Source organism: Drosophila navojoa, chromosome 3 (genome assembly GCF_054131105.1).
Source record: "Drosophila navojoa isolate 15081-1374.11 chromosome 3, UAZ_NAV_1.0, whole genome shotgun sequence".
NCBI classification, from domain to species: Eukaryota; Metazoa; Arthropoda; class Insecta; order Diptera; family Drosophilidae; genus Drosophila; species Drosophila navojoa.
The window spans coordinates 12,023,859-12,049,880 of NC_142891.1; the positions used below are offsets into that span (position 1 = coordinate 12,023,859).

Below are 26,022 nucleotides of genomic sequence, written 5' to 3' on the forward strand. Positions count from 1 at the left end.
ATTAATAATTATATACCATACTATATATTTTTACTATATATATTTATATAAAAATTATATACACGTTATATACGATATGAGCGTCGTTGGAGTCTTGCTAAATCTATTTCTTTTACAATTCTAATCCTTTTTTGGTCAAATTCAGACTAAATCCAGACTAACTGTGATTCAAAATTATTTGCGGTTCAAGAATAAATAAATAACTTACATTTATAATATTTAATTTAATAATTTTTCAGAAAATTATACCTTGAAGTTAGGGTCTCCGTGGTAGAGTAACTATAATGCCTATGGTTCACTTATTAGAGCGTGGCAATTTGGTAATTAAAGATGCTTAACTGAAATTTTGAATATGTTCAGTTAAAAATATATCAATTGAGAGAAATTGTTTTCCAAACAATAAAATTACTTTGTTAACCTCCAGAAGTGTAATAGTTGAAAGAATCAGTTTAACCAAACTAAAACTTTCTCACTTAATGAGTTCGTTACATTTTATTTGCTAGGCTCAAATTTTTCTGCTGCGGGCTCCGCAAGTGTATTGCAACTTCGACGTTTGAATGGTAAATTATATAAATATATATATATTTTTGTAATTCCTTTCAACTGCTGCTCTTCGAGGCGTACAAATATTTAAGCTGCGTGTAAATTAACTAGCGTAGTTCTGCGCCGCTGTCTTAACAGGTTTGCACGTTAGGTTGTTAATACTTCGAGTGCTGCGATGCCATTTGTTTCCAGAGAGTTTCCAAAACTGTCGTCGCTTAGGCTGTTATGTTATGTGGGCTTGTTTGTATTTCAATTTTCAGCGCCTACACAAACACCCAGAGAGAACAACAACCAGCCGAGTGTGGCTTGTTGTTCCTGTGCTTCGGCTTGCCGTCGTTGTACGCCAGAAACAAACATAAACATAAGAAAATGTTTGCTGCTTTTTGGCTCGAGTAGAAAGTTTCTATTTCTTCTTTTTTCTTTCTATTCTTGATTTACTATTTTATGCTTTAGTTTTTGATAAATATTTTATGGCTTCATTTGCAATATCCAAGTGCTTTATCAGGCCCAAACTGACTGGGCTATCAAGCAAATTGCAAATTGGATATTGTCTGTCTTGACTTATATTGTCATTGCACGCCTTAAACGTGAGATTGAATTCGTGAAAATTAAAATACCCAGCACATTTAATGCACGCAAATGTATATATGTACGTATATTCTCAATTCTGATTGCTTACACGTTCCTACAATGATCTTGTAAACTACAACAGCTAAATACTTGAAGTCTACAAAAAATCACTATGAATTACTGCTATATACATAACGAGCTTCCTCTTGATTGCTCTGGTTAACAATCGATCATCTTAACAGAAGCTGAATGATTTCTGTAATGAATACTTTATTTATACACTAAAAGGAGCACCAAAGATTAGACATTGGGTAATCATAATTACGCATTTTAAATAGTAATAAGAATGTAGATGTTATTCAATGAGTAATCTATCAAGGTATATCCCAAGAAAATGAAGTCCGCAGCAAGTATATGTGTATGTGTGCATTGTGTCTATGGAGTACATGAAGTCTAGTAATATATTAACACATTTATCTCTAAAGCGAGCTATATGGTATCTCTTAGTCTGGCATTGGTGACTATATCTGTTCTATAACAATCTATATCAGCATACATGCAGACACGACCGATAGCTGTTAATTTCTTTTCTAGAAGTTTAAAATGAGAGCTAACTAATTAAAGCGAATAATAACTAAACACGAGCATCAGCGGCCCATAACAAACCTATATAAGCCTACACCTCTGCACACAGTCTTTAGTTCACTCAACTGTTGACTAAACGTATACAAAAAATGAACAGAAAGCTGATCTTAACTGTGTTAGCACTTGGCATATTTGCTGAAATATACGCTTATCCGAACGGAGAGAAAACAGTTTGTAAAATAATTCATGTCAAATTTGTAGGAGCTTACAATATCATATATTTTTCAGACTGAGGCAGAAGTGAATGCAAAAATTGAACAGGCTATACAAAATCCACTCGGCCACTTCCAAAATAATAAAGAATATGAGGAGTTTGTCGAGCAATTAGAAATAATTAAAAGTCTACAAGATCTCGAAAAAAAGGAAAAATTCTACAAGAATTTTCAAAAATACAACAACCGACGATTGGAGCTTGAGCGTGACATTGAATGCCGTGCCAAGCAGCTGGAGAAAGAAGTTCACACATCTGCAACAAGTGTTGAGTGCATAAGATTCTACTACAGTCAAAAAATCAAAATCGAAGCAGCATTGACCGATACTAACGCTCAGAAGGAGAGAAGCTTGCTTGAAAATAGCGAACCCTGCCCTGCCTCTGTTGCAGGTGTTGACGAGAGCGACTTCTACTACGGCTCCTACTACGATGACGACTATGATTACTGATTCGGATGACATGATTTGAAGCTTACAATCTGTTAACGCAACTTTTATTTTATTCAAAATATATTTTCGAACACGTCAATTATATGTATATTAATATTTCTCCTTTCAACCATTCATTTTAAGAGGTTGAGCCATATCAAAAGTATATGATGTATTCAAGCACAAAATGGGAACAAAATATTGCAACGCTCTAAATTATTGTAAATGTCATTTCTACTATAACAAGCACCTCATATCCCATATTTAATATTCTAGGTTATTCGGGCTTTAGGGTATCTCCTATTCGGGAGAGAAAACAAAAATGTTTCTATCAATATATACATATTTATCTAAGGGAATTTGTGAGCCTAACATTGATTTGTTCCTCAATTAAAATTAGCTTCAGCTGATTCAATTAGGAAATAGTGTAACATTGCACTTAAATTCATACATATAAAAATACCCCTCAGGTTAGTATACTTAGAGAATGTCTGCAAGTAAAACTAGTATGAGCTGCAACTGGATTATTTTTATTTTTCTACATGGAATACTGGCTATACCTAAACATGGAGCTAATTTAGTGTGTAAAGAAATAAATGTGAAATTAGTGCAAACTCATAATATAATCTCATTTTGCAGATTACAAAGGATGAGGAATATATCCTTAGTAAAATGGATACGCTCATTAATACTCATTTCGGGCACTACAAAAACAACTTTGAGTATTCAGATTTCTTTGGTGACTTAATTATAATAAGGAATTCGAGTAAGCCAGCACCCGCGAAAGAACTCGCCCTTGATATATTTCAAAAATATAACAATCGACGATTGGATCTGGAGGGACAGATGGAAGATCGCGTGAGTGACATTGACTTTGAACTTGGAGCAGTTCAATCACACAAGAAATGCGTGAGGTTTTATCAGAAACAGAAGATAACAATCCAAAGATCATATACAAAGAAAAACTCAGCTAAGCAAAAGGTGTTAGACCAAGCAAGCAAGCCTTGCCCGTTTAAACGGAATTCCAACGGTCAAGGCAACAATAACAACAACCACAATAATAACGGCAACAACCAAAATGGCAACAGCAACGGCAATAACCACAGTGGCAACAACAACGGCAACAACCACAACCACAACCACAACCACAACCACAATAACACCCACAATGGCAACAGCAATGGCAACAACCACAATGGCAACAGCAACGGCAACAACGGCAACAACCATAACACTAACAACAACAACAACCACAACAGCAACCAAAACGTCAACCACAACAACAACCATAACATACAACCATAACACGCATAGCAACAATCACAGCCATGGCAACCACCATGGCAACAATAACAACAATAGCAACGGCAGTAGCAATAACAACAAAAAGAACGGCAACGGCAACAGCGGTAACAACAGTGGCAGCATCAGCAGCGGCAGCACCAGCGGCAGCTAGGGCAACGGCAGCACCAGCAGCCCTATTGGCAACCAGGGCAGCAAGGGTAATGGCAGCAGCAACAACTGCAGCAACGTTCAGATCGACTCTTGCGACTATTGCCTGCTGGACGTTTTCTTATTGCCCTTGGCTGAGAAAAAGCGTTGCAATTAAAAGTAAAATGTGTAACTGCAACCGATTTTTTTTAATAATGAGGCAAATATGAATGATATGCTCGGGTTAACAGCAAAAGATTAAACCAAAATCGTTTTAATTTAGTTAAAACTCTATCCTCTGCTGGACCCTAAGACACAGTCACATATAAAATAGTATATATAGAGGATTTACCATTGTATACAACAACGCCGTATAGAGGCTAATACTTTAGAGCTAGATTAAAATAAAAATTGTATATTCGATCTATTGTAGACACATAAATTGTCATTGGTGATGATCATTTCAAACTCTTTAACTTAGATCCATAAGAATTTCATACACTTTTTAGTTATGTTTTGCACATACGCAAATCACTCTCTGGAAATCAGCTGAAGGTAGTAATTTAGAGTAAACGTTCTTTTTGATTATCTTAAGCTGGAATGATGTGGAACAAATATTATTTTTCTCGACAAGAGAGCACCTTTTATTAATTTGTTCCCCATGTTAAATTAGCTATAGCTTATTAAAATACAAAATAGCGTAACAAATACAGTTAAATAAATCGATACAAGAATATTCCTCAGTGCCCGATGCTCAGTTTACATAGAGAATGTCTCCGAGTAAAACTAATATGAACTGGAATTGCATTATTCTAATTTTACTTCATGGAATACTGGCTGCACAGTCCCAAAAATTAACAGCTCAATCTAATTTGGTGTGTAAGCAAATGAATATCAATTAGTGCGAACTCATAATATAATCCCAATTTGCAGCAATCAAAAGAAAAGAATCATGTCCACGCGAAAATGGATGCGCTCATTAAGAATCAATTCGGGCACTACGAAAATAACTTTGAGTATTCGTATTATTTCACTGAGTTAATTGTAATTAGGCAATCGGAAAAGCCACTTACAGCGAAGGAATCCGAAATTGAGAGATTTCAAAAATATAACAACCGACGATTGGATCTGGAGGAACAGATGGAAAGCCGTGTGAGTCATATAAATTTTGAAATGTTATCACTTCCTCATGGACATAAGTGCAAGAAGTTTTACTTGCAACAAAAGTTGGCACTCGAAAGAGCATATACAAAGAAAAACTCAGTTAAGCAAAACGTTGTACGTAAAAATAGAGAGAGTTGCCCATTTAAAAATAATTTCATCAGCAGCATCAGCATTGAAGTCAACAATAATAACATTCACAAATTCATATTTGTAAAAATTGATGCAGAAATTAACTCTGCACTCGGCTACTACCAAAACAACAGTGAATATTCCGAGCATTTGAGCGATTTAACCATCGCAAAGGAAATTGAAGCGTCAAATTCAGAAAAGTTACTCGCTCTTAAAAAGTTTCAAAAGTATAACAGACGTCGATTGGATCTGGAGGAACGTATGCAAGACCGTGTGGGTGATATCGAATTTGAAATCGAATCCCTGCCACCAAATCATAAATGCATGAGGTTTTATTTGAAACAAAAGTTCATACTCGAAAGATCATATACGAAGAAAAACTCAGGCAAGCAAAAGGCTTTGGAAGAAAACAGCAAACCCTGCCCCAAACCAACAACAACAACGACAACAACAACAACGACAACAACAAAACCAACAACAACCAGAAGAAACATAGGTTGATCATCGTCTCCACCTTTTTCATTAATTTTTACATTCTTTTTTGTAAATATATATTAATCTCTTCTATTCACATGATACTATACACATTCGTTTTATTTGAAAAGTAAATATTTAGTAAAGCTGTAGTCCAATGGTTGACATTACCTTTGGATCATGAAATCGTTTACAGTATGCATTACTTTATCTAAATCGTGACTACATAAAACGCTCGTAAACGTCGTTTTCACTTTAGATAAGGTCTGGCTGCATTTGTCAACAAGCTAATTACTTAGTGCACAACCTCAGTTCATTTAGCATAGTTGAAGCCTAAAGTGAAGTTAAATGTGGACGAATACGCTGAGTATCCGCTCTTTTTGGAATAAATGGAAATGCAGAGGGGGAGTTACCAACTGAGAAGGACTATGATTTGATTGAATTGCTACACAGTATAATCAGCTACATGATTAAATGAACTCTTATTGCGATATTGAAAGGCTAAGGACTTACAACAACCAACAGTTATCCTTCTCGGATATTATTGAGAAATACCAATATTCATAAGGAAAACTGTTCAAATAGAAATATCATTTACATCAGTTGAATGTCAGGATATTTAAAGCAATGCAGATATAAACAAGTAAGAAAACACTACCCGAGACTCTTCAACTACGAGATGCCTCAAAAACTTTGAAGAACTGATATTTAAACAACAAAAATCTTCGCTTCCTTGAATATAATTGTGATTCTCGAATATGTGAAATACTTTGTGAATATTTGAAGTATTGAGGGTGTAGCTGGTGTCTAAAATTTAAGAAGAGCCAAAATTGTATAAAATAGACATGAATCCAAATAATGGAGTCTAACTTTGCCGTGTCTAGTCTAGTATAATTTTACCACGTATTTTCGATAACATTTAATCGATAACAGTAAAACGAAAATTCTTAACGATTTTTCGGAAATCCATAGGGATTTTCAACAGAATCTTCTAGTCGTGATCAGGACAAACGAGCTGAACCGACCTAGCCTTGTCTGTCTATAAGAGCTAGAGACCTTGCAATTTCAAATATCGAATTGCGACGACAACCCAAAGTAGGCTTTGACTTTTGGCTAACTATTTAACAAGCAATTTGAGTGCACAATTGACAGAAGTTGAATGAGGCCATGCCCAAATGGTCGTCTGGACATCATGGGTGCCCAAGAGAGAGAGAGAGGGCTGGGTGTTTGCTTAAATATGCGTACAATTTTAATAGCAAATGGAAAGCGCATTAAAAGTCAGAGTCAAACCTACACACACACACACATACACACACGTGCAAAGTCAACTTTGCCTTGACTTTCGCTGACATTTTGCAACCGAAAATTATTAAGCCAAATGTCACACACTCCAGCCGCAGTCAGGCTCACAAAATGCTGCACAGTTTTGTGGCTGGACTGGGAGCGGTTGGCTGAATATTGGAGGGTGGCCATTTTGTTTGGCTTTTCAACTTTTTCGCTGGCGTTACATGAGCCTAATTAATTTCATTCAAATGACCTCAAAAACTACTAAAATGCGAAATGCGAAATGCAAATTCAGCGAATTTTCACAACATTTTGTGGCTAACACTTTAAAATGTCGGACAGATGTGTGTGTGTGTGTGTGTGTGTGTGTGTGTGTGTGTGTGTGTGTGTATTAGTGTGGCTGTATGTGTGTGTGTGTGTTTGCGCATTTTTAGCTTTCGACTTGAACCGTTTCGGCTAGCTGCTTGCTAATGCAATTTTATTGATTTTACCGCGCGCTCGCTCCATTCTGGCCTCAGACGACTGATAAACGTGGCTTCATTAATATTTGACTTTGTTGTTGTTGCTGCTGCTGCTGTTAGCGAACGAACTACTTAAGCAAACTACAGCTGCTTGCATTTTTATTCAACTTGAGATGCCAAAGAGTCAGACGAGGAACCAATGAAAATAAACACCATCGCCAGCATGCTGTGACCGGCTTTGGTCCGTGTCTCGTCTGGGCTTGTCGCACGTTTTCATTGCAGACATTGAAAAATTAACCGATATCTGTCTATGCTGCCTGACACAATGCTGTAAGCAGCTCAGGCTCCCAAGCAGCCCATGGATTGGCGCCGGCTCACTTCTTGTATACCAAAACGGGCAGAGGTGGCCCCAAAGAGGGCCATTGGCGCAGCATGGAGCACAGCGAGCCTGGATAATAGGTGAATAGTTGTGAAAGTTTATCAACTAGAGTGCTCCATGCTAATGTCGAACAGAATACGCCTTGGTCGTAGTAACAGCGCTCTATCAATCATAACAGTTGAAGGATAGTCCTTGACTAAATAAATAATTAGAACAAGGCTGTTTGCCGTTTCCATTAAGTCTATTTGACTTTTCTACTTACATATGTCATTCTTTAGATATATTTGTATACCCCGAGCTCATTGATATCCGAGTTTTGTCTTATATGTAGATATGTGACAGGCAGAAGGGGCTGTGGCAGACCCCATGAAGTATTGCCAATATTATTAATTTCGTAAGCTATATATAGATTCTAGACATTGATCTGTCTTTTTGTTCGTCCGTCCGTCCTTTCGTATTTATGAACGCATCGATCTCAACAGATATAAGAGCAAGAGTCTTGAAATTGCGTTTCTTAGGTCCATGTATAATAAGCGCATATCGAGCTTGTTTTAAAAAATCAATAACTACTCCCGTCATTTTAGTATAGACTAAACTTTATCAATTCTAAAGCTAGACAATCCAATTTTTAGATATACATAGATTCATGCATATTCTTCGAATCCACCCATTGTCTCCATATTTCGAATTTTAAGCGAAGCATTATTAAATATCTCAGTTCCTGTATAGGTTCAGGTTAACTCGAAGTCGAGTAGTCTCGATTAGAGTTTTCTTACTTGTTCTCATAGACATTCAAATGATTACCCCTTAGGAGTACGCCCCTGACATCGATTAAACTAGCTTCTTCAGGTCCTTAGCATTCTGATGCGTCTGTATTTGGTTGCTCGAAGTGTTATTGTTGACTCGCCTTTGTGAATGTGTGCTCAAATTTATCATTGAAATGGCATCGAAGCGAGAGTGTCGTATGTTTTTTACATTTAGCACGTTTTACCAGTGTTCTGTGCGCTTAAATTTGCATATATTATTGTTGTTGCTGTTGTTGTTGTTGTTGTTGTTGTTATTGTTTTATGTGAAACTATTGCATAAGCAATGGAGCAGAGGAGCTGAGTAGGAGCTACTAGCACAAGCTGCGCATCCTGATGACACACGACGGCAGCAAACTTTGCACGACAGCAGCTGCCGTCACATGTGACGTGAACTTTGGCAATTTGACCAAGCGACCAGGACGACAATGTCGTTTCTCGTTAATCCTTCATAAAAATTGATGATGATGATGGCCAAGCGAAGTTTGCCAATATACGTAAGAAAGGCAAAGAAAGGCTGACATATTTGTCAGCTGCTTCTAAATGAACATTTGATACAAGAAAACGAATATATATGTACCTCAATAATGGGCTTTAAGAACTAGACATCTGATTCGATTTGAGTTTGTATGGAATTTCGAATTTGTTCCCTCGTTGCAGGTGGCGTGGATGCACTTTGAGCAGTCGGCCATTTTGACGGTGCATAATCATGTGATAACGCGAAATCCAAGGATTAGCGTGACGCACGATAAACACGATAAGCATCGCACCTGGTTCCTGCACATTAACAATGTTCAGGAGGAGGACATGGGGCGGTATATGTGCCAAATCAACACGGTGACGGCTAAAACCCAATATGGCTTTGTCAAAGTTGTCGGTAAGTGAATTATATATATGTATGTGTATGTGTGTATATGTATATGTGTCTGTGTGTGAGTGTGAGTGCTTGTGTGAACTTTGTCAGCTTAGCTGACATTGAAATATTTGTTCTGGCGTCCGTCTCTGGTATCATGAACAACTCATCGCCACTTGGACACATGTCCCTTGCATATTTCATTTCATTTACCAGACAAACCGTTGCCAGGTATTAGCAGCATCATACAGCAGCCAGCCTCCCGTTCTGTCCGATGAAAGCTGTTTAGGCCTTGTTTTAGTCAGCAAAGCAAACAAACATACAATTAAATTCCACACAAAGCACTTTATTAAGGCAAACAAACATTGGACTCACTCTGTCTGTCAGCTGGCTTTCCTGTCCAGCTGCCAGGCTGCCAGTCTGCCAGTCTGCTAGTCTGCCTGCCCATAAAACTATGCTTTAAAAATTGCATTTCAAACGCTGCTGCCCACATTCACACCTCTGACAAGCTCACACACATTTCATTTATGTGTGCCTCAGCTCTCAGCTTTGTTGACCATGGGCGGTCCACAGCACGAGCCCGAAACTCTACGAAATGAACGACAATGCAAATGTTGCCGGCTCTGCTGGCATTTTTGGAGTTCAGACAGAGCAGTTTTATGGTAGTTGATAAATATTATTTCACATCGCCCTGGGGCCAAGATGTCCATGTGAGCTGTACAGATGATGGTCAATATTCTGGCATTGCCCATATCGGTATTCAATCGATTTGACTTGATATTTACATGATAATGTAAATACAAAATATTCTTCTGATTTTAAATAGTTTTCTACTTGGTTATCCTTAGATGTTTTTCAACTTTGTCAGCCAACTAAGTGCATTTTTTTCAGAATTAATTTAAGTTCAGCAGCTGGGCGCACAGTCTATGCTGGGCATTTGCATGAGCCGCCCACCTGTGTCGTGTTTCACATATAATACCCATAGATTCCATTACATAGTGCAGACACTTAAGTGCATATGTGTGTATGCCTAAGCGTTTCATGTTTACACAGCGCTGCAGTATGCCTGACTCTACAAAATTTTTTCTATCTAATTTTTTTTGCTAGAATTTCTTTTTTGCTTAAATATGCTTCATTTTTTTGGTTTCTTTTGTTTTGTTTGTGCTGCGCTCACTGATAGCACTTTCAAAAAGCCGTTAAGCACGCTTCAGTGTTGTAAAATGCTCAAATAACACGCCTCACACGCACCACATGCGTGTTCTGGCAATTTGACGTGGCGTGACCAAAACGGTGGCAGCCGTTTCACGAAATTTTTGCAATCTCGTTGTCTATCTATATTTTTTTTTGTAATTCTTTTTTTTACAAACACACAAACGTTGGTTACACTTATCTCATATACATACACACACGCACACACAGATGCAGCACACACGCTGATGTGGCAAAAGTCCTGGGAGAGGCAAATTTACCAGTAGTGCGACAAGTTTGGCTCGTTGCTGGTCAGCAGGCAAAAAATAACGCTAAAAATACTGTAAATGCAAAAAATAAAAATGCAATGCAAAAAAAAAACAAAAGTGAAATTAAAATATGCGACTGGAATTTGTATGCCCGCACTCAGGCTACAATGGGGTATATAAGCTGTCATCTAATGCTAGCAGCATGCCTGTTAATTTGCTTCAAGAATCGATAGCTATGCCTGATCTATTGTTATCGGTTTGAAATCCGATTCTTGTGTATTTTATTCAATTGAAAATTGTGTTATATTTGAGAGTGACTCAGTGAGATATTTAGTTGTCAATTTGTAATTGTTATTGTCATCTATTTGCTGAAGCAGTTAAATGGCACTGTTGAATCAGGCAGTTAACGGCGCGTTATCTTAGAACCTAGGACCCAAATGTTGTCTATGCTAAGAATTTGTTATCTCTGTTTCTGTTTTTCACTATCTTAAATATCGGATTTAATAGCATTTTCCTTTTTTTTTTCGTTTTTCAAACATGTTATTTTAAATGAAATGGTAATATAAGTTTAAATGGAAAATGTTTAATAATAGAACCCAAATATTTCATGGTTCAATACATATCTTAGTGTAGAGTTTCGTATTTGTTTTTATTTTTTCTTTTATTTTAATTTTCTCTTTTCAGTCGCAAAAAGAAAAGGGTGTACCAGTTTTTGTGCATTCTTCGCCTCCTTCCCCCTCTCTCTCGCTTTATACCTAAAATTTAAATCTTGCACAGTTTTTGGACTTGGAATCACAGAGCTTTACAGTGAATATGGTTCTTCCACATACTCGTGGGCAAATTTAGCTGCTTGTGAACAGCGAACGAGCATTATGCAGTCGGCCACGTCCAGCTGCAATGTTGCTACGAGTATTTTTTGTTGTTTTGTTTGTCGCCAGCCTAAACTGAAATCCTGCAACGTGCAGCATATGTGTCCTTGTCGGCATATCCTCGCGCATTTGCATGTGTGCGCTGTTCACTCTCCCTCTCTCTCTCTTTCTCTCTGTCTCTGTCTACCTACTGCCATCTGCCATTTGCCTTCTGCCTTCTGCCTTCTGCCCTCTGTACGCTGTCCCCTGTCCCCCCTGCCTGGTGGCACCGCTGCTGTTCGTTTGCCGTTGCCATGTCCATGTTCTAACTGTTGCATGGTGCAGTTTTCAGTTGTTCGGCTGTTCAGCCTCCTCCCACGCTTGGCTGCCATTTGTTTGCGCACATATTTTTCAAGTTTTGCCACAAAAACTGATTTATGTGACTGCCGCAAAACGTCTGTTGCCCACACGCCGCACGGACTCCGCACGGACTGTTGTCCAGTGCACAGCATGTTTGTCCGCCGGATGATGTTGATTTGTCAACTTGAAAAGCGGATCTCGTGTGAAATTCTTGCATTGAAAAGTTGCTTAGATTTTTATTAGATTTATCGGTGAACTTTATGAATGCCGCAAAGCAAAGAACTTGAACGAAGTGTACTATTTTCGTATAATATGCAACAAATATACGAATAAATAGACTACATATGAGTGTATATATTTCTAAATTTGTCATACAGATAAACCAGTGAGGTTCATATTTAGCTAGAAGCGCCTATGTCTTGTCCATCTTCTTCTTAACTATATATATGTCTATATATATAGTACGAATTTAATAACATTACAATGATAAATGATAAGCATATAATGCCTTCTCCATATTAACTCTTACATACATATATGTATATACTTCTATTTTTTTTTTCTTTCTGTATTCCTTTTATATATAAAGTCAATTTATAATGCTACATAGTCATAGCTCGCCAAATTAGTCATAGCTCGCCAAATTAGTTATAGCTCGCCAAATTGCTGTATTATTTACGTTCTACTCTCGGGATCAGACAAAAAATATAATAATATTCAATCGCTGTTGCTGAGTAGGTGTCAGACTCTTTCCGATTTGATTTTCGGCTGAACCATTAAACTGATGCTCTTTTCACATCGTTTGGCGGAAAGAGATACGGTCCACGCGCGATCTATATATTCATACGTGCACACACACACACACACACACACTCGCACAAATTCAAGTACCCTATCGCTGTGTTTATTGAGCACAACCCTCGCGTCATTTCAATACATATATATTTATTCATTATTTATTTATAAATAATAATATATATAAAAGAAAGATCTTTATACTAAGGCATTTGGGTTGATAGAAGAGTAGATTTACTTATATGTATTATGAATTTTGTTTTGAATTTTATTTTTTGCCTATTAGAAATTACACTACACTATTTTTTACTAGCTGAACTCTATAATTTATTTTTTCTACTACTTTTATACTGTAATAATAAGGGAGTTAAATGAAATAAATAAGTGACATTACTATATATATTATTATATTATTTTTTATCTATGTACTCACATTCGTTACATACTTTGTTCTTTACCAAATCTTTTTGCTTAACTTAACCCCATCAAGGTGTTGGACGAAAAGCCAAAGGATGGGAAAAGATGTTGCTCTCTGTTGCTATACCTTTTAATGATAATTTATTGTTGTTTTATCTAATGACCGATAAGAGAGTATTTGTCGAACATCTAACAAAATCTGTAAAGTAAATATTGTCAAATGTAGTAAAACCGAATCAAATGAAATACATTTAATTTCCATACCAAATCCAATTAAAAGCAACAAAATTAAATGACGCGCAGTGTTTACGCAAAGTATATATATATATAAAAAAAATATTAACATATCATTGGTTAGGAGACTGAGGTCAGACACGCCCCTTCCTCCCTCTGGCGCTAAACTAGGCACTCAATTTAACAATTTGAGTGGTAGAAAAAAAAAAACAAAAGATAATTACATTGTGCAGTAAATGTAATGAAATTAAAACGTTGCATTTGCCGTCTAAATAAAGCGAGACAACAACAAAAAATAAAACACATTCCGAATGTTGTTGGGCCGGCGAGTAAATAAATAAATAAATTTTCGAAACGCACAGCATTTGTAATTTAATTTGCTGAGCCAAACAGAAAGCGCCGAATTCGGAACGTGGCGAACGAAATAAAATGCAATAGTACACGAGCCCAAAAACGACCAAATTATAAAATGGCGGGACGGTAAAAGCAAACATTAAACGCTTTTGAATTTATGTGGCACGCACACCGAATGCATTTAAATGTGCCGCAGCAGCCGTTGCATTGCATACGCTGAGTCGCAAGGGGTAGGGGCTGCAAATCCCCAGCTCAAAGGTCCACCAAATGACCGCAGAAAATGCAAAACAAATGCAACAACATGCAACATGCCAACAGGCAACAGCGAACAGCCAACAGCCAACATAACATACAGCCAACAATAATAACGAGCTCTGCACAGACTGCGTCGACTCTGTTGGCGCATAATTTTTAATTTCTACTCACATAATGAGGCAATTTATTAAATTCAATTACAACGTTGACACTCGCTAGCCACCTTGTGCGACCAGTTAATGGCCAGTGTGAGAGAGACAGAGAGCATTGGCCATGTGCCCAGACCGAACACGTTACCACTTCTAATAAATTTGGAGCCAACCTGAACAGTTTCGTTGAAAACTAAGCCAAATAAGCGTGAGTTGGAAAAGGCGTTAGCCGTGTTTGCTTTGCTACCCTGAAAGACTTCCCAAAGTGAAGAATATCCTTAAGAACCCGTATTTTATTTACAAATCTGAAATGATGCAATGCATTTACTGCCGGGATTTAAGAAGGTCAGCCTTTTGTAGATATTATATTATATTATTATACTCACTCACGAGCTGAGAGGGTATATTTGTGTTATATCCGTCCTGATCTTCGTCCAACACAAACCAGAGAAGGTCTATAGTACATACAGTACAGTATATACAATTTAAAATGTATATGTAAATGTACCTCCTGAGGTACCGTCGTCTGCAAGAGTCTTTTGCTAGATACTCCTACTGAGGCGTCGAATGTTAAACTTTTACTCGCGTAGATAACTCAAGCTCATAAAGATATTTCCGGTATGTATATCTAAACCTAATGGGAATGCATCTTTTGCAGCATCGCATATGACTGTATAATATTTTTTTTGAAATCCTGTGATATTTTGAGGACTACAATATTAGTAATTGAGAATTGAAATTTAGAATGTATAACTCTCCAAGATGTCTCTAGAGCTAGAAACTGAAAAATTATAAGACTCTCATTTGGTTGACTTTCTTCTTTAAAATTGTGTATATAACGCTTTGGGCGTGCGACATGTTAAACAACATTGAGTAATTTCCTTACAACTTCGATATCCTATCCAGAAGAATCTTTATATATAAGTGAAACGTTTGATTATCTGAAGATTTTTTCCTGAGCCCCATACTCAAAAGTGTTGAACATTTTTATTATTCTTCTTATTTATAGTTGTAGTTAATACATTTAATATTTAAGAATATAAGTCGGCTGTGAGCTAAAAAAGTCTCCCAGCTCATATGCCATAGAAAAACAATTATCAACTGAACTAATTTGATTTCAAGCACTGGTCATGCTTTTGAAATAGAAACTATTATTTGTGGACATTTGAAGTCGATTTCATTTTAACTTCAACTTTAATTCCTCTCAATAATTTATCCATCGCCTGATAAACTCGGTGTGTGTGTGTTTGTGTGGTGTGGCTCTATTAAGGATATGAAGATTAATTGCCGTTCGTTAGACGGTTAGATGGTCGGTCACGTTGTTATCAAAGCGGCGAAAAACTTTTCGTATGGAGACGGCAATTTAATAATTAAGCGCTGAATGTCGACTTGGTGAATACCCTTCGAAGGCCGAAAGCTGAAATTATAAATGTAACAGTTGATTCCCATCAATTTAGTGGCATTGGCCACATTTCCGGACCATCAAACTGTTGGCCCATGCGTTGACTTTGGCCAATTAAATTTTCAGCTTGTATGTGAAAAGTTTGCCCTTAAAACAATGTACGAGCTGGGGGAAAAACCGCCAGCACGTCTGTGTAGAAAAGTTTGGCAGCCTTTTTCGCCTTGTCGCCATCTGCTAAATATCAATAAAGAAACTAATATGTCAAATGGGGTGGCACACACACACACAGGAACAACAGCTGCCTGAGGAGCGATTCGGTGCGCTTATGGTCAGCTCGGCGATTAGCACATCAAGCGTTTATTAATAGCCCAGCAAACGGTCGGTTTGAGCCAACTTTTTCTCATTTTGTGTGTGTGTGTGTGTGTGTTGTTCTCTTGCCTCGCTTTTGGCTCATAAACGCCCTGGCATTATGGGGCAGGCGAAATAAAAGGAGCCAAAGACAAAAGTTTACAGCGCATAGAAAAAGTTGAAGCAATTGCAAGTTTTAATTACAGTTAGGTTTTATGCGTTGTGTCCCCAAGCGAAAAATGACCAAAAGGTAAAGATTTAACCACTTAAAGAAGCCATCGCGGGCTATCCGAAAAAAACCAATTTAAAATTTAATAATCCAATCAATGTAATGTGCACCCAAATACAAATCAAAATTGCGAACAAAAATTCAATTGCAAATCAGTTAAATAGTTGTTAGTAACGTAATCCATTGAATAAATTTCCAAATAATACACAAGGGATTTTCAATTTATATTCAGCGAAAAAGTAATTGTTTTTTCAACAGTGTTTGGCTAACTAAATAATATAATTTGTAAAATATGAATGGTTTCGTTAACAAATGTTCCCAATTCCGTATTTAATTATGAGACGATTGAATGATTGAAATTCGCATGACATAATGCTCGCATTATTGATTTGCTTGGGCGTCTGGACACCAGATATATTGGTTGATGCGTCCGTCAATAGCCGACATCAGATATCAGACGACAGCTAAACGCGTCGCGCACGTGACTTACGGGACTTGTCCAGACTTTAACCCAAATGAAAAAATTGCATGCGATATCTTTTGATTACAGACACCGCTCTGAATATGAAATGAGACAAACTGCAGCGGCTGTCAGCGAATACGACAGTTTAGGTTCATATGTCTAGCTAGAAGTCTATCTCTCTCTCTCTCTCTCTCTCTCTCTCTCTCTCTTGCCCGGCTAGCTTGGGTCCAGTCAAATCCTTAGCTTCTAGCTTTGTGCGCTTTGATTTGCATAGATTTTTCATTACAGATTTTCCGCTTGAAGGCCAAAGCAAAGAAACGCCACTAAAAAGAAAAAAAAAAAAAAAAAAAAAGGGTTTGACAGAAGCGTTCAGCCAGCAATTGAAAACCAGAGCGCAACGGTGTCCCCCAAAGGCTGATGACAATTTGATGAAGGTTCTAGCATCGATTTTTAAATTAACAGACTCGCCCCAAAAGTTAGCCGGGCTAAAGTCTTGTCGCAAAGCTAATTAGGCTTAAACTAAAATATCTCTTGGGACAAAGTTGAATCAGCGCGTCAAAGTCAACAATGCGTGAAATGCTTTTTTCTACACTTCCCGAAGCGTAACCGAACTTTGGCGCATTGTTTGCTCAGACATTTCTTGTCTTTCTGCTTAGGCATTGCTGTGTTCATCAGACCTTGGGTGCTGAGATTAATTTCAACAATAAATTATATATTAAATCTTGTCTTTATTTTGCATTAAAAATAATTTCATAAAGAAAATCTTGTTGAACGTCTTGTATTATATTATATACATATTATATTATATACATATATTAATAAGTAGATAAGACTTGTGTGTCATAATCGACAAGTGTATCTATAAGTCGTTGGCCTTCGGTTCAGTTAGATTTTGTTGGCTTGTGCCGTTTCCACTTTCTTGGCAACGCTGTTTGCCAAAATGCAAAAGTTTTTGCATTTAAATCAAGTGCTGCTCGCTTTTGAGTTTATGTTTAGCTGGCAGGAATAATAATATCCATTTCCTTTTCCCGCCACACTTCTTGCAGTCCCACCCAATATTGACGATGCGCTGACCTCCAGCGATGTCATTGTGCGCGAGGGCGACAATGTCACACTGCGCTGCAAGGCGAAAGGCAGCCCAGAGCCATCCATCAAATGGAAACGGGATGACAACCATAAAATTGTCATCAACAAGACGCTCGAAGGTAAGTCCGACCGACCGACTGCCACGAAACCCACATCAAATCGTGAACTCTATTGGCCGCTCATGTTGTTGCAGTGAATGACCTGGAGACAGACTCGTTGGAATTGGAGCGCATCTCGCGCCTGCACATGGGTGCTTATCTCTGCATTGCCTCAAACGGTGTGCCGCCCAGCGTCTCCAAGCGCATCAAAGTCAGCGTGGACTGTAAGTTTGTTGAATAAGCCGATACACCCAATGTATGCGTATACCCTCTACTCTCTCGAATTGCAATTGCAGTTTCGCCAATGGTCTGGATACCGCATCAGCTGGTCGGCATTCCCATGGGCTTTAATGTTACGCTAGAGTGCTTTATCGAAGCCAATCCCACCTCGCTCAATTACTGGACGCGAGAGAACGAACAAATGATCACTGAGTCGCCCAAATACAAGTAAGTTTTCCTCTTATATAAAACCAATGAAAAGAGATACAGTTAATTTAGTGGAGTGATTCAAAATATTTAGAAAAATATATATCTAACCCTGGAATTAGTGAGAAGTATATCAAAGAATTACATACATTATTAGGAATGTACATTATAATTCAACTTTAATAATTGTCTATAAAGTACTTATGATAATATACGGTTCTATTAATATAATATACATTCAAAATAACATATATAACACATGAAATAGGATTGTATGTGTGTTAGTAGATAGTCTCACTATCACAATTATGTTTGACCTATTTAATTCGATTTTGAACAAGACTTTGGAATTAATGAGAGCTACAATGTCGAAGCTCTACTTTTCGAGAGTCAAATCTAATAATGACATAATCAGGAATGTGAAACATAATCTAACTTTAATAATTGTCATTAACTGCTTCTTGCGATTAATGTACGACTATTATGCCAATATAAGTTCTCAATAATATAGTATATATTCAAAATAACATGTATATGTTTGGCTCAATGAAAAGGGCAGCTATAATCAAGACGCACTGATTATGAATTTTTTTAGTTAAGGCGAAACTAAATGAGACTAAGAAATAGAATAAGATTCAACTTATTATTCATATTAAAAGCGCACAAACCGCTTTTTTGCCAAAGTATAAATGCCAAATGGAAGAAATAAAGTAGCAACAAAATGCAGCTAACAACTCTGAATGGCTGCCTATGACTGCAAATGTTTATAAAAAGGCAGATTATGGAAAAATACTGTTCATGCAGAAGGTCTCAGACTTCATTCACCATAGAAGCACAGCAGAATCCATAATTTCGCTGATGTTTGCAATAGAGCAATGGATACCCCTGATCAGAAAATTTCGTCGGCAAATCTTTAAAGTTCGCTGTCTAATGAAGTTGTACATTTTGTATTATGTGAAGTTGAAGGCATAATTAAATCAGTTGAAGAACCCGAAGTTTATTATGCTTTATTTCTGGCTGATCTGGAACTTGAAACTGTAGAATATCACTTTCGATTTTTTAAAGCTCGATTGTTTTCAATTGAAATTTTTATTTCTAAGTATTAACAAGCAATATTAAAAAAAAATAAATATTAAAATTAATTTTTAGGGGTATATAATAAACCGGATCAAAAAAATTTGGCTTAGTTTTCAAGTTATTAATTAATACCTGATAATTTGGATTGTTGCCCCTACTGCATTGGCTTCTCTGAGTCGGCGATAAATTAGCAATGTGCTATAGTATAGAGTATACTACATTTCTTGTCGATTACGATTACGCATAGACAAAGAGCAACAGATAGTAAGAGACAGAGAGAGAGAAAGACAGAGCAAGAGAGAGAGAAAAAGAGAGATAGAGTGAGAGAGAAAATGGAAGAGAATCTTTCTGTAGTATTTGCTGCTGATTATAAAACAAAGATCGAGCTTATATATACCGAAAAAACAATCGACTAAATCAGTTTGCCAAAAGCAATGTCGACTTCAACGACAACGTTCAGTGTTCTTCGATTAATATTTCTGCTGCTATTGGCAAGTGCAAATGCCAATGCCAATGCCGGTGCTAACGCTAACACAGAGCTATTGACTCAGATACTTAGTTATGTGAATGTGAGTGCTTCGCCGTGCCATGATTACTATAGCTATGCCTGCGGCAATTGGGCCCAAATACACGAGAATGACAGCTTTATGGAAATAACTGGACTGATTGATCAGAAGGTGAACGAGAAGCTCTTAATGCTGCTAACTGAGCTGCAGGAGCAGCAATCATCGCTACAGTCGGACAGTGTGCAGGCGAAGGTCTTGAGCTTCTTTCAGACCTGTCAGTTGGCATCGAGCTCGACTCGCCGTGGTGAACATTATTTGGCTCTGGCGCCGCCAAACGAGCAAATACCCTGGCCACAGTTCCAGAACCAATCAGAGACCTGGGACAGCAGCAAGTTCAATTGGATGGAAACACTGGCCCGTCTGCAACGCTATGGCCTAACCAATGTGCTCTTTGACCCCAATGTATTGCCAGACCTCACGAATAGTAGCAATTATCTTATACACCTGAAAACGCCAAGTTTTGAGGAGAAAAACGAACGACTCGGAAGCCGAACACGAACCAAGGCATGGCTACGCATACTGGGCACCAGCCCTCAGCGGGCGACGCTTCTGGCTCATAAAGTTAAAGACTTGGAGCTAAAGGTAGCTGCTTTGGTTGCCGGACAGCCCGATGAAAATGATAATGCTGATGAAACTCTCACTGATGAATATCTCACTGTAGAAGAGCTTGAAGCGAAAATCGGGGGACAGTGGCGCAAGTATTTTGAGACACTTCTGGGCCGCAGTGTGCCCGCTGAGTTTGTGGTGAATGTCGATTGTGTGGCTTATCTGAAAGCGCTTCAGGAACTCATCAAGGAAGTGGATCGTGATGTCGTCGCCAGCTATATCATGTTGCGGTTCGTCTCGTATTTGCAGGAGGAGAGCATGGCGAGTAACGAGCCCATCGCCTGCGTGCAAGATGTGCGTCGCGTCATGGAGCTGGCCACAAACCTGCTATATGAGAAGCGATTCATTTCGCCGGACCGTCTGCGCAGGCATCAGAGCAACCTATCGGAACTGTTTGAGGTGCTGCGTAAACAGTTCCTGAAGATTCTTCAGACAAACAATCTACATCTGGCTTCAGAAGCAGTGGATCTGTTGAGAGCTAAGCTGCTCAACGTCACCATCAACATTGGAAACATGCCTCAGGGTGTGGATCGATCGAGCTTTGTCGATGCGTTCTATGCCGATTTGCATCTGGCTGGGAATCGGGATTACGCAGCGGATCATCTGCGTCTGCTGGAGTTTCGCACACGTCGCTGGTTTGAGCAACTGGACAGAGCATTCAACATAAGCACTTACTTTTATATCAGCGATTCGGATACGGGCATGAGCTCGACGCCCTACTATATGCTGCGCCAGAATGTCATTATTGTGCCCTATGGCATACTGCAGCGGCCCGTTTTCTATCAGGACTCGCACGATGTATTCAAGGTTAGCCTATTGGGCTTCATGCTGAGCCATGAGCTGATGCACGGCTTTGTCTCAGGTGGTCTAATCTATGATTTCCGAGGCAATTACAATGAGCTGGGCGCAGAAATTGTTCTGGAAGACAAATATTCGTCGGCGATTAGCTGCCTAAATCGTAATGAGACTGAATATATAGATGAGCGCGAGGCTGATGTTGCGGGCATACGTCTGGCCTATGACGCCTACTTTGACAGCGACTCCAAATTTGATCAGTCGCAGCCCTCGTTCTCGACTCTCACCCTAAAGCAGCTGTTCTTCCTAAACGTGGCGCAGTTCTTCTGTGGCGACGCAACGCCGGATGATTTCGAGGGGCACGATGCGGATGAAATGCGCCTGAGGCATGTTCTAATTAACTTTGCGCCCTTTGCCGAAGCGTACGGCTGCCGCCAGGGTAGCGATAATATGCATCCGGCCAACAAATGTCGAATATGGTAAAATTGCAGAAGAGTAAAAGCATAAAATATAATTTCCATAGACAATTTGAAACGGTTTAGTTAAATGAAGTAGAGCTAAATTACCTTAGAGACAATCCATTAAATATGATCAATTAAATAATGCCCCTGTATTTGATAGTGCCAATTATATATCTACAGCTTTAATAAATATTCGACTCTACCATACCCTACACTTCTTCTTAGCTTGCATCTTGGTCCGTTTCTCGCAGCCGAATTCTCGGGAGAATTCTTCGAAATTGGCCAGGGTTTGGAGTACCCGCAGCTCATCCACGGCGTGCTCCAGATGCTGGGCATTCAGACTCTGCTGCTTGCCGCAGAAAAACTGCGCGAAGCTGATGAAGAATCGCTGGCGTTGACTGAATTGTGGCAGCAGCGGATCCCGTGGCTCTTTGCGATCCATCGAAAACTTCTCACCAAAGTAGGTCTCATAGACCAGGCGCATTGCCTCGAAGTCGGCCATCTTTTCGCTGAGTGACTTGGATCCGGTGGCCACATGCTGCTCAATGCAATTGATGCTCTGATTGTAGCGCGGACTCGACCAGATCTCCTCGCTGGGACCCATAAGATTGCCCACACTGTCGTAGTGAATGCCATGATTATCGAAGCCATGAATGATCTCGTGGGCCAGTATGAAGCCCAGGACCGCATGCTGCTGCAGCTCGCTCATGTTGCGATGCCAAACGGGCAGCTGAAGGAATCCGTATGGCACCAGCACCAGATTCCTGGGCAACTCAAAGAACGGCGACAGACTGCTGCTTAGCTCGCGCTCGGCTAGATAGCTCACGTTATTCCCATTGTACTGATTGCCCATGGTGAGCAGCTCGTGGTTGCGCTCGACGCGCAGCCGCAGCAATGCCAGCTGATTCTCATAGAATCTCTGGGCGCCCATCTGCACTGGCTCATAGTAGTCCTCCACATAGCTGGTCTCGTTTAGCTGCAAGAAGCCCAGCTGCAAACGCATCGCCTCCAACTTCTCTTGCAAAACTCTCAGGATTGGCTGCTTCAGTTGCAAGCGATTCTCATTGAGCAGCTGGGCGAAACGACGCTTCAACCGTCCAAAGATCTCGCTCACCAGCGGCTCGGAGTTGGGATCATGGAATCTCTGGCCTATCAGCAGGCTGGCAGCCAATGGCATGGCTCGCCTCAGGCTAGCCACACACTCCACGCGCGAGATCTCCGCCGGTCCCTGCTGCTTGAGGAATGCGAGCAGCTTCAGCATGATGTAGTTGCAGACGGTTTCCGGCTTGTGGCGCCTCAGGAACTTATCCAAGGCGCGCATGTAGGGCACATTTTGTATCAGGAGCGCTGGCGGACGCTCGAGCTCACTGCCAGTTGCATTTATGGGCAGCTCTTGGATGAAGGCCGTCCACTGCAATTGCGGCATGATCTCGGCCAAATAGCACAGCTCAGTTTCCATGTTGCCCATGTCGTCCTCGATGTCCTGCAAGCGATGCAGCTGCCGCTCAAAGAAATCCACTTGACGGGCGAGCACATTGGCCTCGCGCTTCGTTTGGCCAATGTCCAGCAGCAGCTCTATGATGGCGCCCTCGCCCATTGGCAGGGTCTCCTGTTGGCTGGGCTTATCCAAATTAATTGCATAGCTGCTGGCGTCATCCCAGCGTGGCAGCACCTCCTCCTTTAGCAGCACCCCATTGAGCCCATATGAGCGCAGTCGTCCGATGGTCGCCAGCCAGCTAAATGTTTCCGGACTCCACTTCCGGCTCAGCAGCGGCCAGCCCGTGCAATTGCTTGGCGGCAACAGCTGCAGATATTTCTTTAGATTATACGGCTTCAGACGCTTGCAGGCCCGATAATAATTGTGCATTTTCTCCTGGATGCTAATGAGCTGTTCGTCCTCGGTGCTGCTGTCATTGGTGACTCCACGCCGCAGCAATTGCTCCAACTGGCGATTCAATGCATAATCCAGCACGGCCAGCGTGTCGCTCGGCTGCAGCTGCTCCTTTTGCTCCCGTTGATGTAACTGTATCTGCTGCTCTGCCATCTGCTGGATCTCCGCTGGCTGCTCCACCTGCTGCAGTGGCCAATTGCCGCAGGCATACTGATAAAAATTCTCGCAGGGGCGCGCCGTCAGGTCCATATAGCTGTGCAGGCGACTGGCCAGCAGCTCCTCCACGCTCGGCGGCGGTTGTGTCCGATGGCAACTGGTGGGCGTGGTGCGCCACGCCAGGGAGCAGAGTAGCCAAGCAATCAGGCTGAGCTTAAGCATGTTTCTGCGATCAACTGCATAACTGGCTAGAACTTATATATCCAGCAGCCTGTTGACTGGAATAGCCGGCGGCAAGCAACGTTGACAACCTGTCAGTCTTCATCGCAGCGCTGCACAGTGGGCCAACATTGTATAAGGCCAAATAATACTTTTAATTTGTTTTGAGCTCTAAAAATAATTTGTAATTTTACTTTTAAAATAATTAAATGAATGTTTTTTATTTATTTTAAATATGAAAATTATATTATTAAAACCAATTTAGTTTTATTTTTATATTATTTTTATTTTATTACAAAAAAATTAGCTAATTATATTAAGTTGATTTTATATATATTATTTAAACAAATTTATTGTTATTTATTTTTACTGTTAATTCAAGTAAATAATATTTATTTTAGTTTTTTATTATTTTATAAAATAATCGTTTTTTTTTTTTTTTGAGAAAATCACAGTAAATTATAGTTTTAAAATTCAAATTATATATTATATATAATTATATTAAATAGTTTATATTTTATTTATTGATTTTTGTAAAAAGTTTAGATTTGTTGTCCTTGGTCAAAAGTTTGACGCCATAGTTATTCATTTCTAACCACTGTGCCTACTCTGCCGTGTGGCATTTAGATTAAACATAAGTGGGCAGCGACTACGCTTATCAGTTTCACCTTGACCTTGATTACTCTGATTGGGGCTGATTAAAGCTGCGCCACTCGCCACTGACCTGGCATAGCCCGCGCACGACGCAATTGCTGTCATTGAACTTGCACAGATATGAGATGCTTTCCTTCTGTCTAGTATTACAATTTCGTTTGTTATTATAATTGTAGTAAGAATTTTTGTTGAACTTGCTTCATTGCAGAACCGAAACGATTCCGGGTCATCCATCGTACAAGGCGACAATGCGACTGACGATTACCAATGTGGAGAGCAGCGATTATGGCAACTACAAATGCGTCGCCAAAAATCCTCGTGGCGACATGGATGGCAACATAAAACTCTATAGTAAGTGTCTGCAATGTGTTATTTATGCATTTTAATATTGGCCCATTATGCGTAAACCGATGTGCTGCCGCACAGCACACAGGCGCACACAGACAAGCATGGACAAAGGCTCACAGGCACAGACTCGACGACGATAAATAACAAATGTTGGCCCAAATGTGCGCACACTAATTTTCTGGACACGGCAAATTTCTAAAACTACACCATTTGCGGCTTTAATTATGGCGGCTGAATGTGTGCACTTGATTGGATGGCGTCTGACAGATATGCGTGTCTGTGTCTGTGTGTGTGTGAGTGTGGAGTGGATGTATGTAATTGTAGCCAGATAATGCGGTCATTGGTTTTAAACAGTCAACAGGCGAAAGGCTCTAATGAAAAGTCAAATAGGGGCTTACGGCTTTTATCCAAATTCTTCGGTTATCAATACGATATATATTTCCCAATCAGTGTTGAATAGTGTTGTCAGTATAAAGCAGGCCAAGAGCCGTATACGACAATTGCTGGTCTCATGAATAAAGTTTTCATTATTAAACTAGTTTGATCTAACGAAGAATCAGACTTTAAGTGACTTGCGAAAATCAGTAATAATTCTTATAAAATATAAATCATTAAAATAAATTTTTAATGACCTGAAAATGAGAAATCAGGAAATATTGTATGTACATATGTAACAGGTAGAAGAAGGCGTGGCATATAAGCATACACATAGCACTCTTATTCATTGTTTATCAATCAGTCTAGAAAATCTCTGGTGGGAACTTAACATACTTGAATCGAAGCTTTTGCTTAAAACTTGCTGAGAGGATCCACACATGCTCATACACACATACACAGAAGCTATGTGGATTGAAACTTGTTAGAGAGAGGGTGGGAATGATCTACATTTTGTGTTTATTGACATGTTTCAAGAAAGCTCACTTCGTCAACTTCATTCAGTTGTCCGCGAGCTT

At 39.4% G+C, this 26,022-nt stretch overlaps 5 protein-coding genes and 1 long non-coding RNA gene across 6 annotated transcripts in view; 5 read left to right on the plus strand and 1 right to left on the minus strand.

The window, feature by feature from the left end:
* The window catches only part of DIP-epsilon (Dpr-interacting protein epsilon), an 88,521-nt gene that overhangs the window by 58,615 nt on the left and 3,884 nt on the right, over positions 1-26,022 (plus strand). The window contains exons 3-7 of the mRNA XM_089256789.1: positions 9,183-9,399; positions 17,733-17,891; positions 17,966-18,094; positions 18,167-18,317; positions 24,930-25,072. Of these exons, the coding sequence (XP_089112915.1) occupies positions 9,183-9,399; positions 17,733-17,891; positions 17,966-18,094; positions 18,167-18,317; positions 24,930-25,072 (799 nt within the window). The remainder of the gene's footprint in view (positions 1-9,182; positions 9,400-17,732; positions 17,892-17,965; positions 18,095-18,166; positions 18,318-24,929; positions 25,073-26,022) is intronic.
* Positions 1,787-2,497, plus strand: LOC115563838 (uncharacterized). The gene is made up of 2 exons (XM_089257912.1): positions 1,787-1,928; positions 1,987-2,497. Exons 1-2 carry the CDS (start codon positions 1,848-1,850, stop codon positions 2,416-2,418), a joined length of 513 nt encoding a protein of 170 aa, XP_089114038.1. The 5' UTR covers positions 1,787-1,847; the 3' UTR covers positions 2,419-2,497.
* On the plus strand, positions 2,875-4,244 carry LOC149091737 (uncharacterized). The gene is made up of 2 exons (XM_089257892.1): positions 2,875-2,977; positions 3,037-4,244. Exon 2 carries the CDS (start codon positions 3,476-3,478, stop codon positions 3,851-3,853), a length of 378 nt encoding a protein of 125 aa, XP_089114018.1. The 5' UTR covers positions 2,875-2,977; positions 3,037-3,475; the 3' UTR covers positions 3,854-4,244.
* LOC149091738 (uncharacterized) lies at positions 4,577-5,701 on the plus strand. Its single transcript, XR_016196494.1, has 2 exons — positions 4,577-4,703; positions 4,762-5,701. It is a non-coding gene; the product is annotated as an uncharacterized LOC149091738 (long non-coding RNA).
* Nepl6 (Neprilysin-like 6) lies at positions 19,781-22,008 on the plus strand. The gene has a single exon (XM_018098339.3). The coding sequence runs from the start codon at positions 19,808-19,810 to the stop codon at positions 21,821-21,823; it is 2,016 nt and encodes a 671-aa protein (XP_017953828.2). The 5' UTR covers positions 19,781-19,807; the 3' UTR covers positions 21,824-22,008.
* On the minus strand, positions 21,929-24,107 carry Nepl5 (Neprilysin-like 5). The gene has a single exon (XM_030387400.2). It carries the CDS (start codon positions 24,068-24,070, stop codon positions 22,001-22,003), a length of 2,070 nt encoding a protein of 689 aa, XP_030243260.1. The 5' UTR covers positions 24,071-24,107; the 3' UTR covers positions 21,929-22,000.

Coding starts and splice junctions, on each gene's coding strand:
- Nepl6 (XM_018098339.3), top strand. CDS start 19,808: ATGTCGACTTCAACGACAACGTTCAGTGTTCTTCGATTAATATTTCTG.
- Nepl5 (XM_030387400.2), bottom strand. CDS start 24,070: ATGCTTAAGCTCAGCCTGATTGCTTGGCTACTCTGCTCCCTGGCGTGG.
- LOC149091737 (XM_089257892.1), top strand. CDS start 3,476: ATGGCAACAGCAACGGCAATAACCACAGTGGCAACAACAACGGCAACA.
- LOC115563838 (XM_089257912.1), top strand. CDS start 1,848: ATGAACAGAAAGCTGATCTTAACTGTGTTAGCACTTGGCATATTTGCT. Junction 1,929..1,986: donor ATCCGAACGGAGAGAAAACA/GTTTGTAAAATA, acceptor TATATTTTTCAG/ACTGAGGCAGAAGTGAATGC.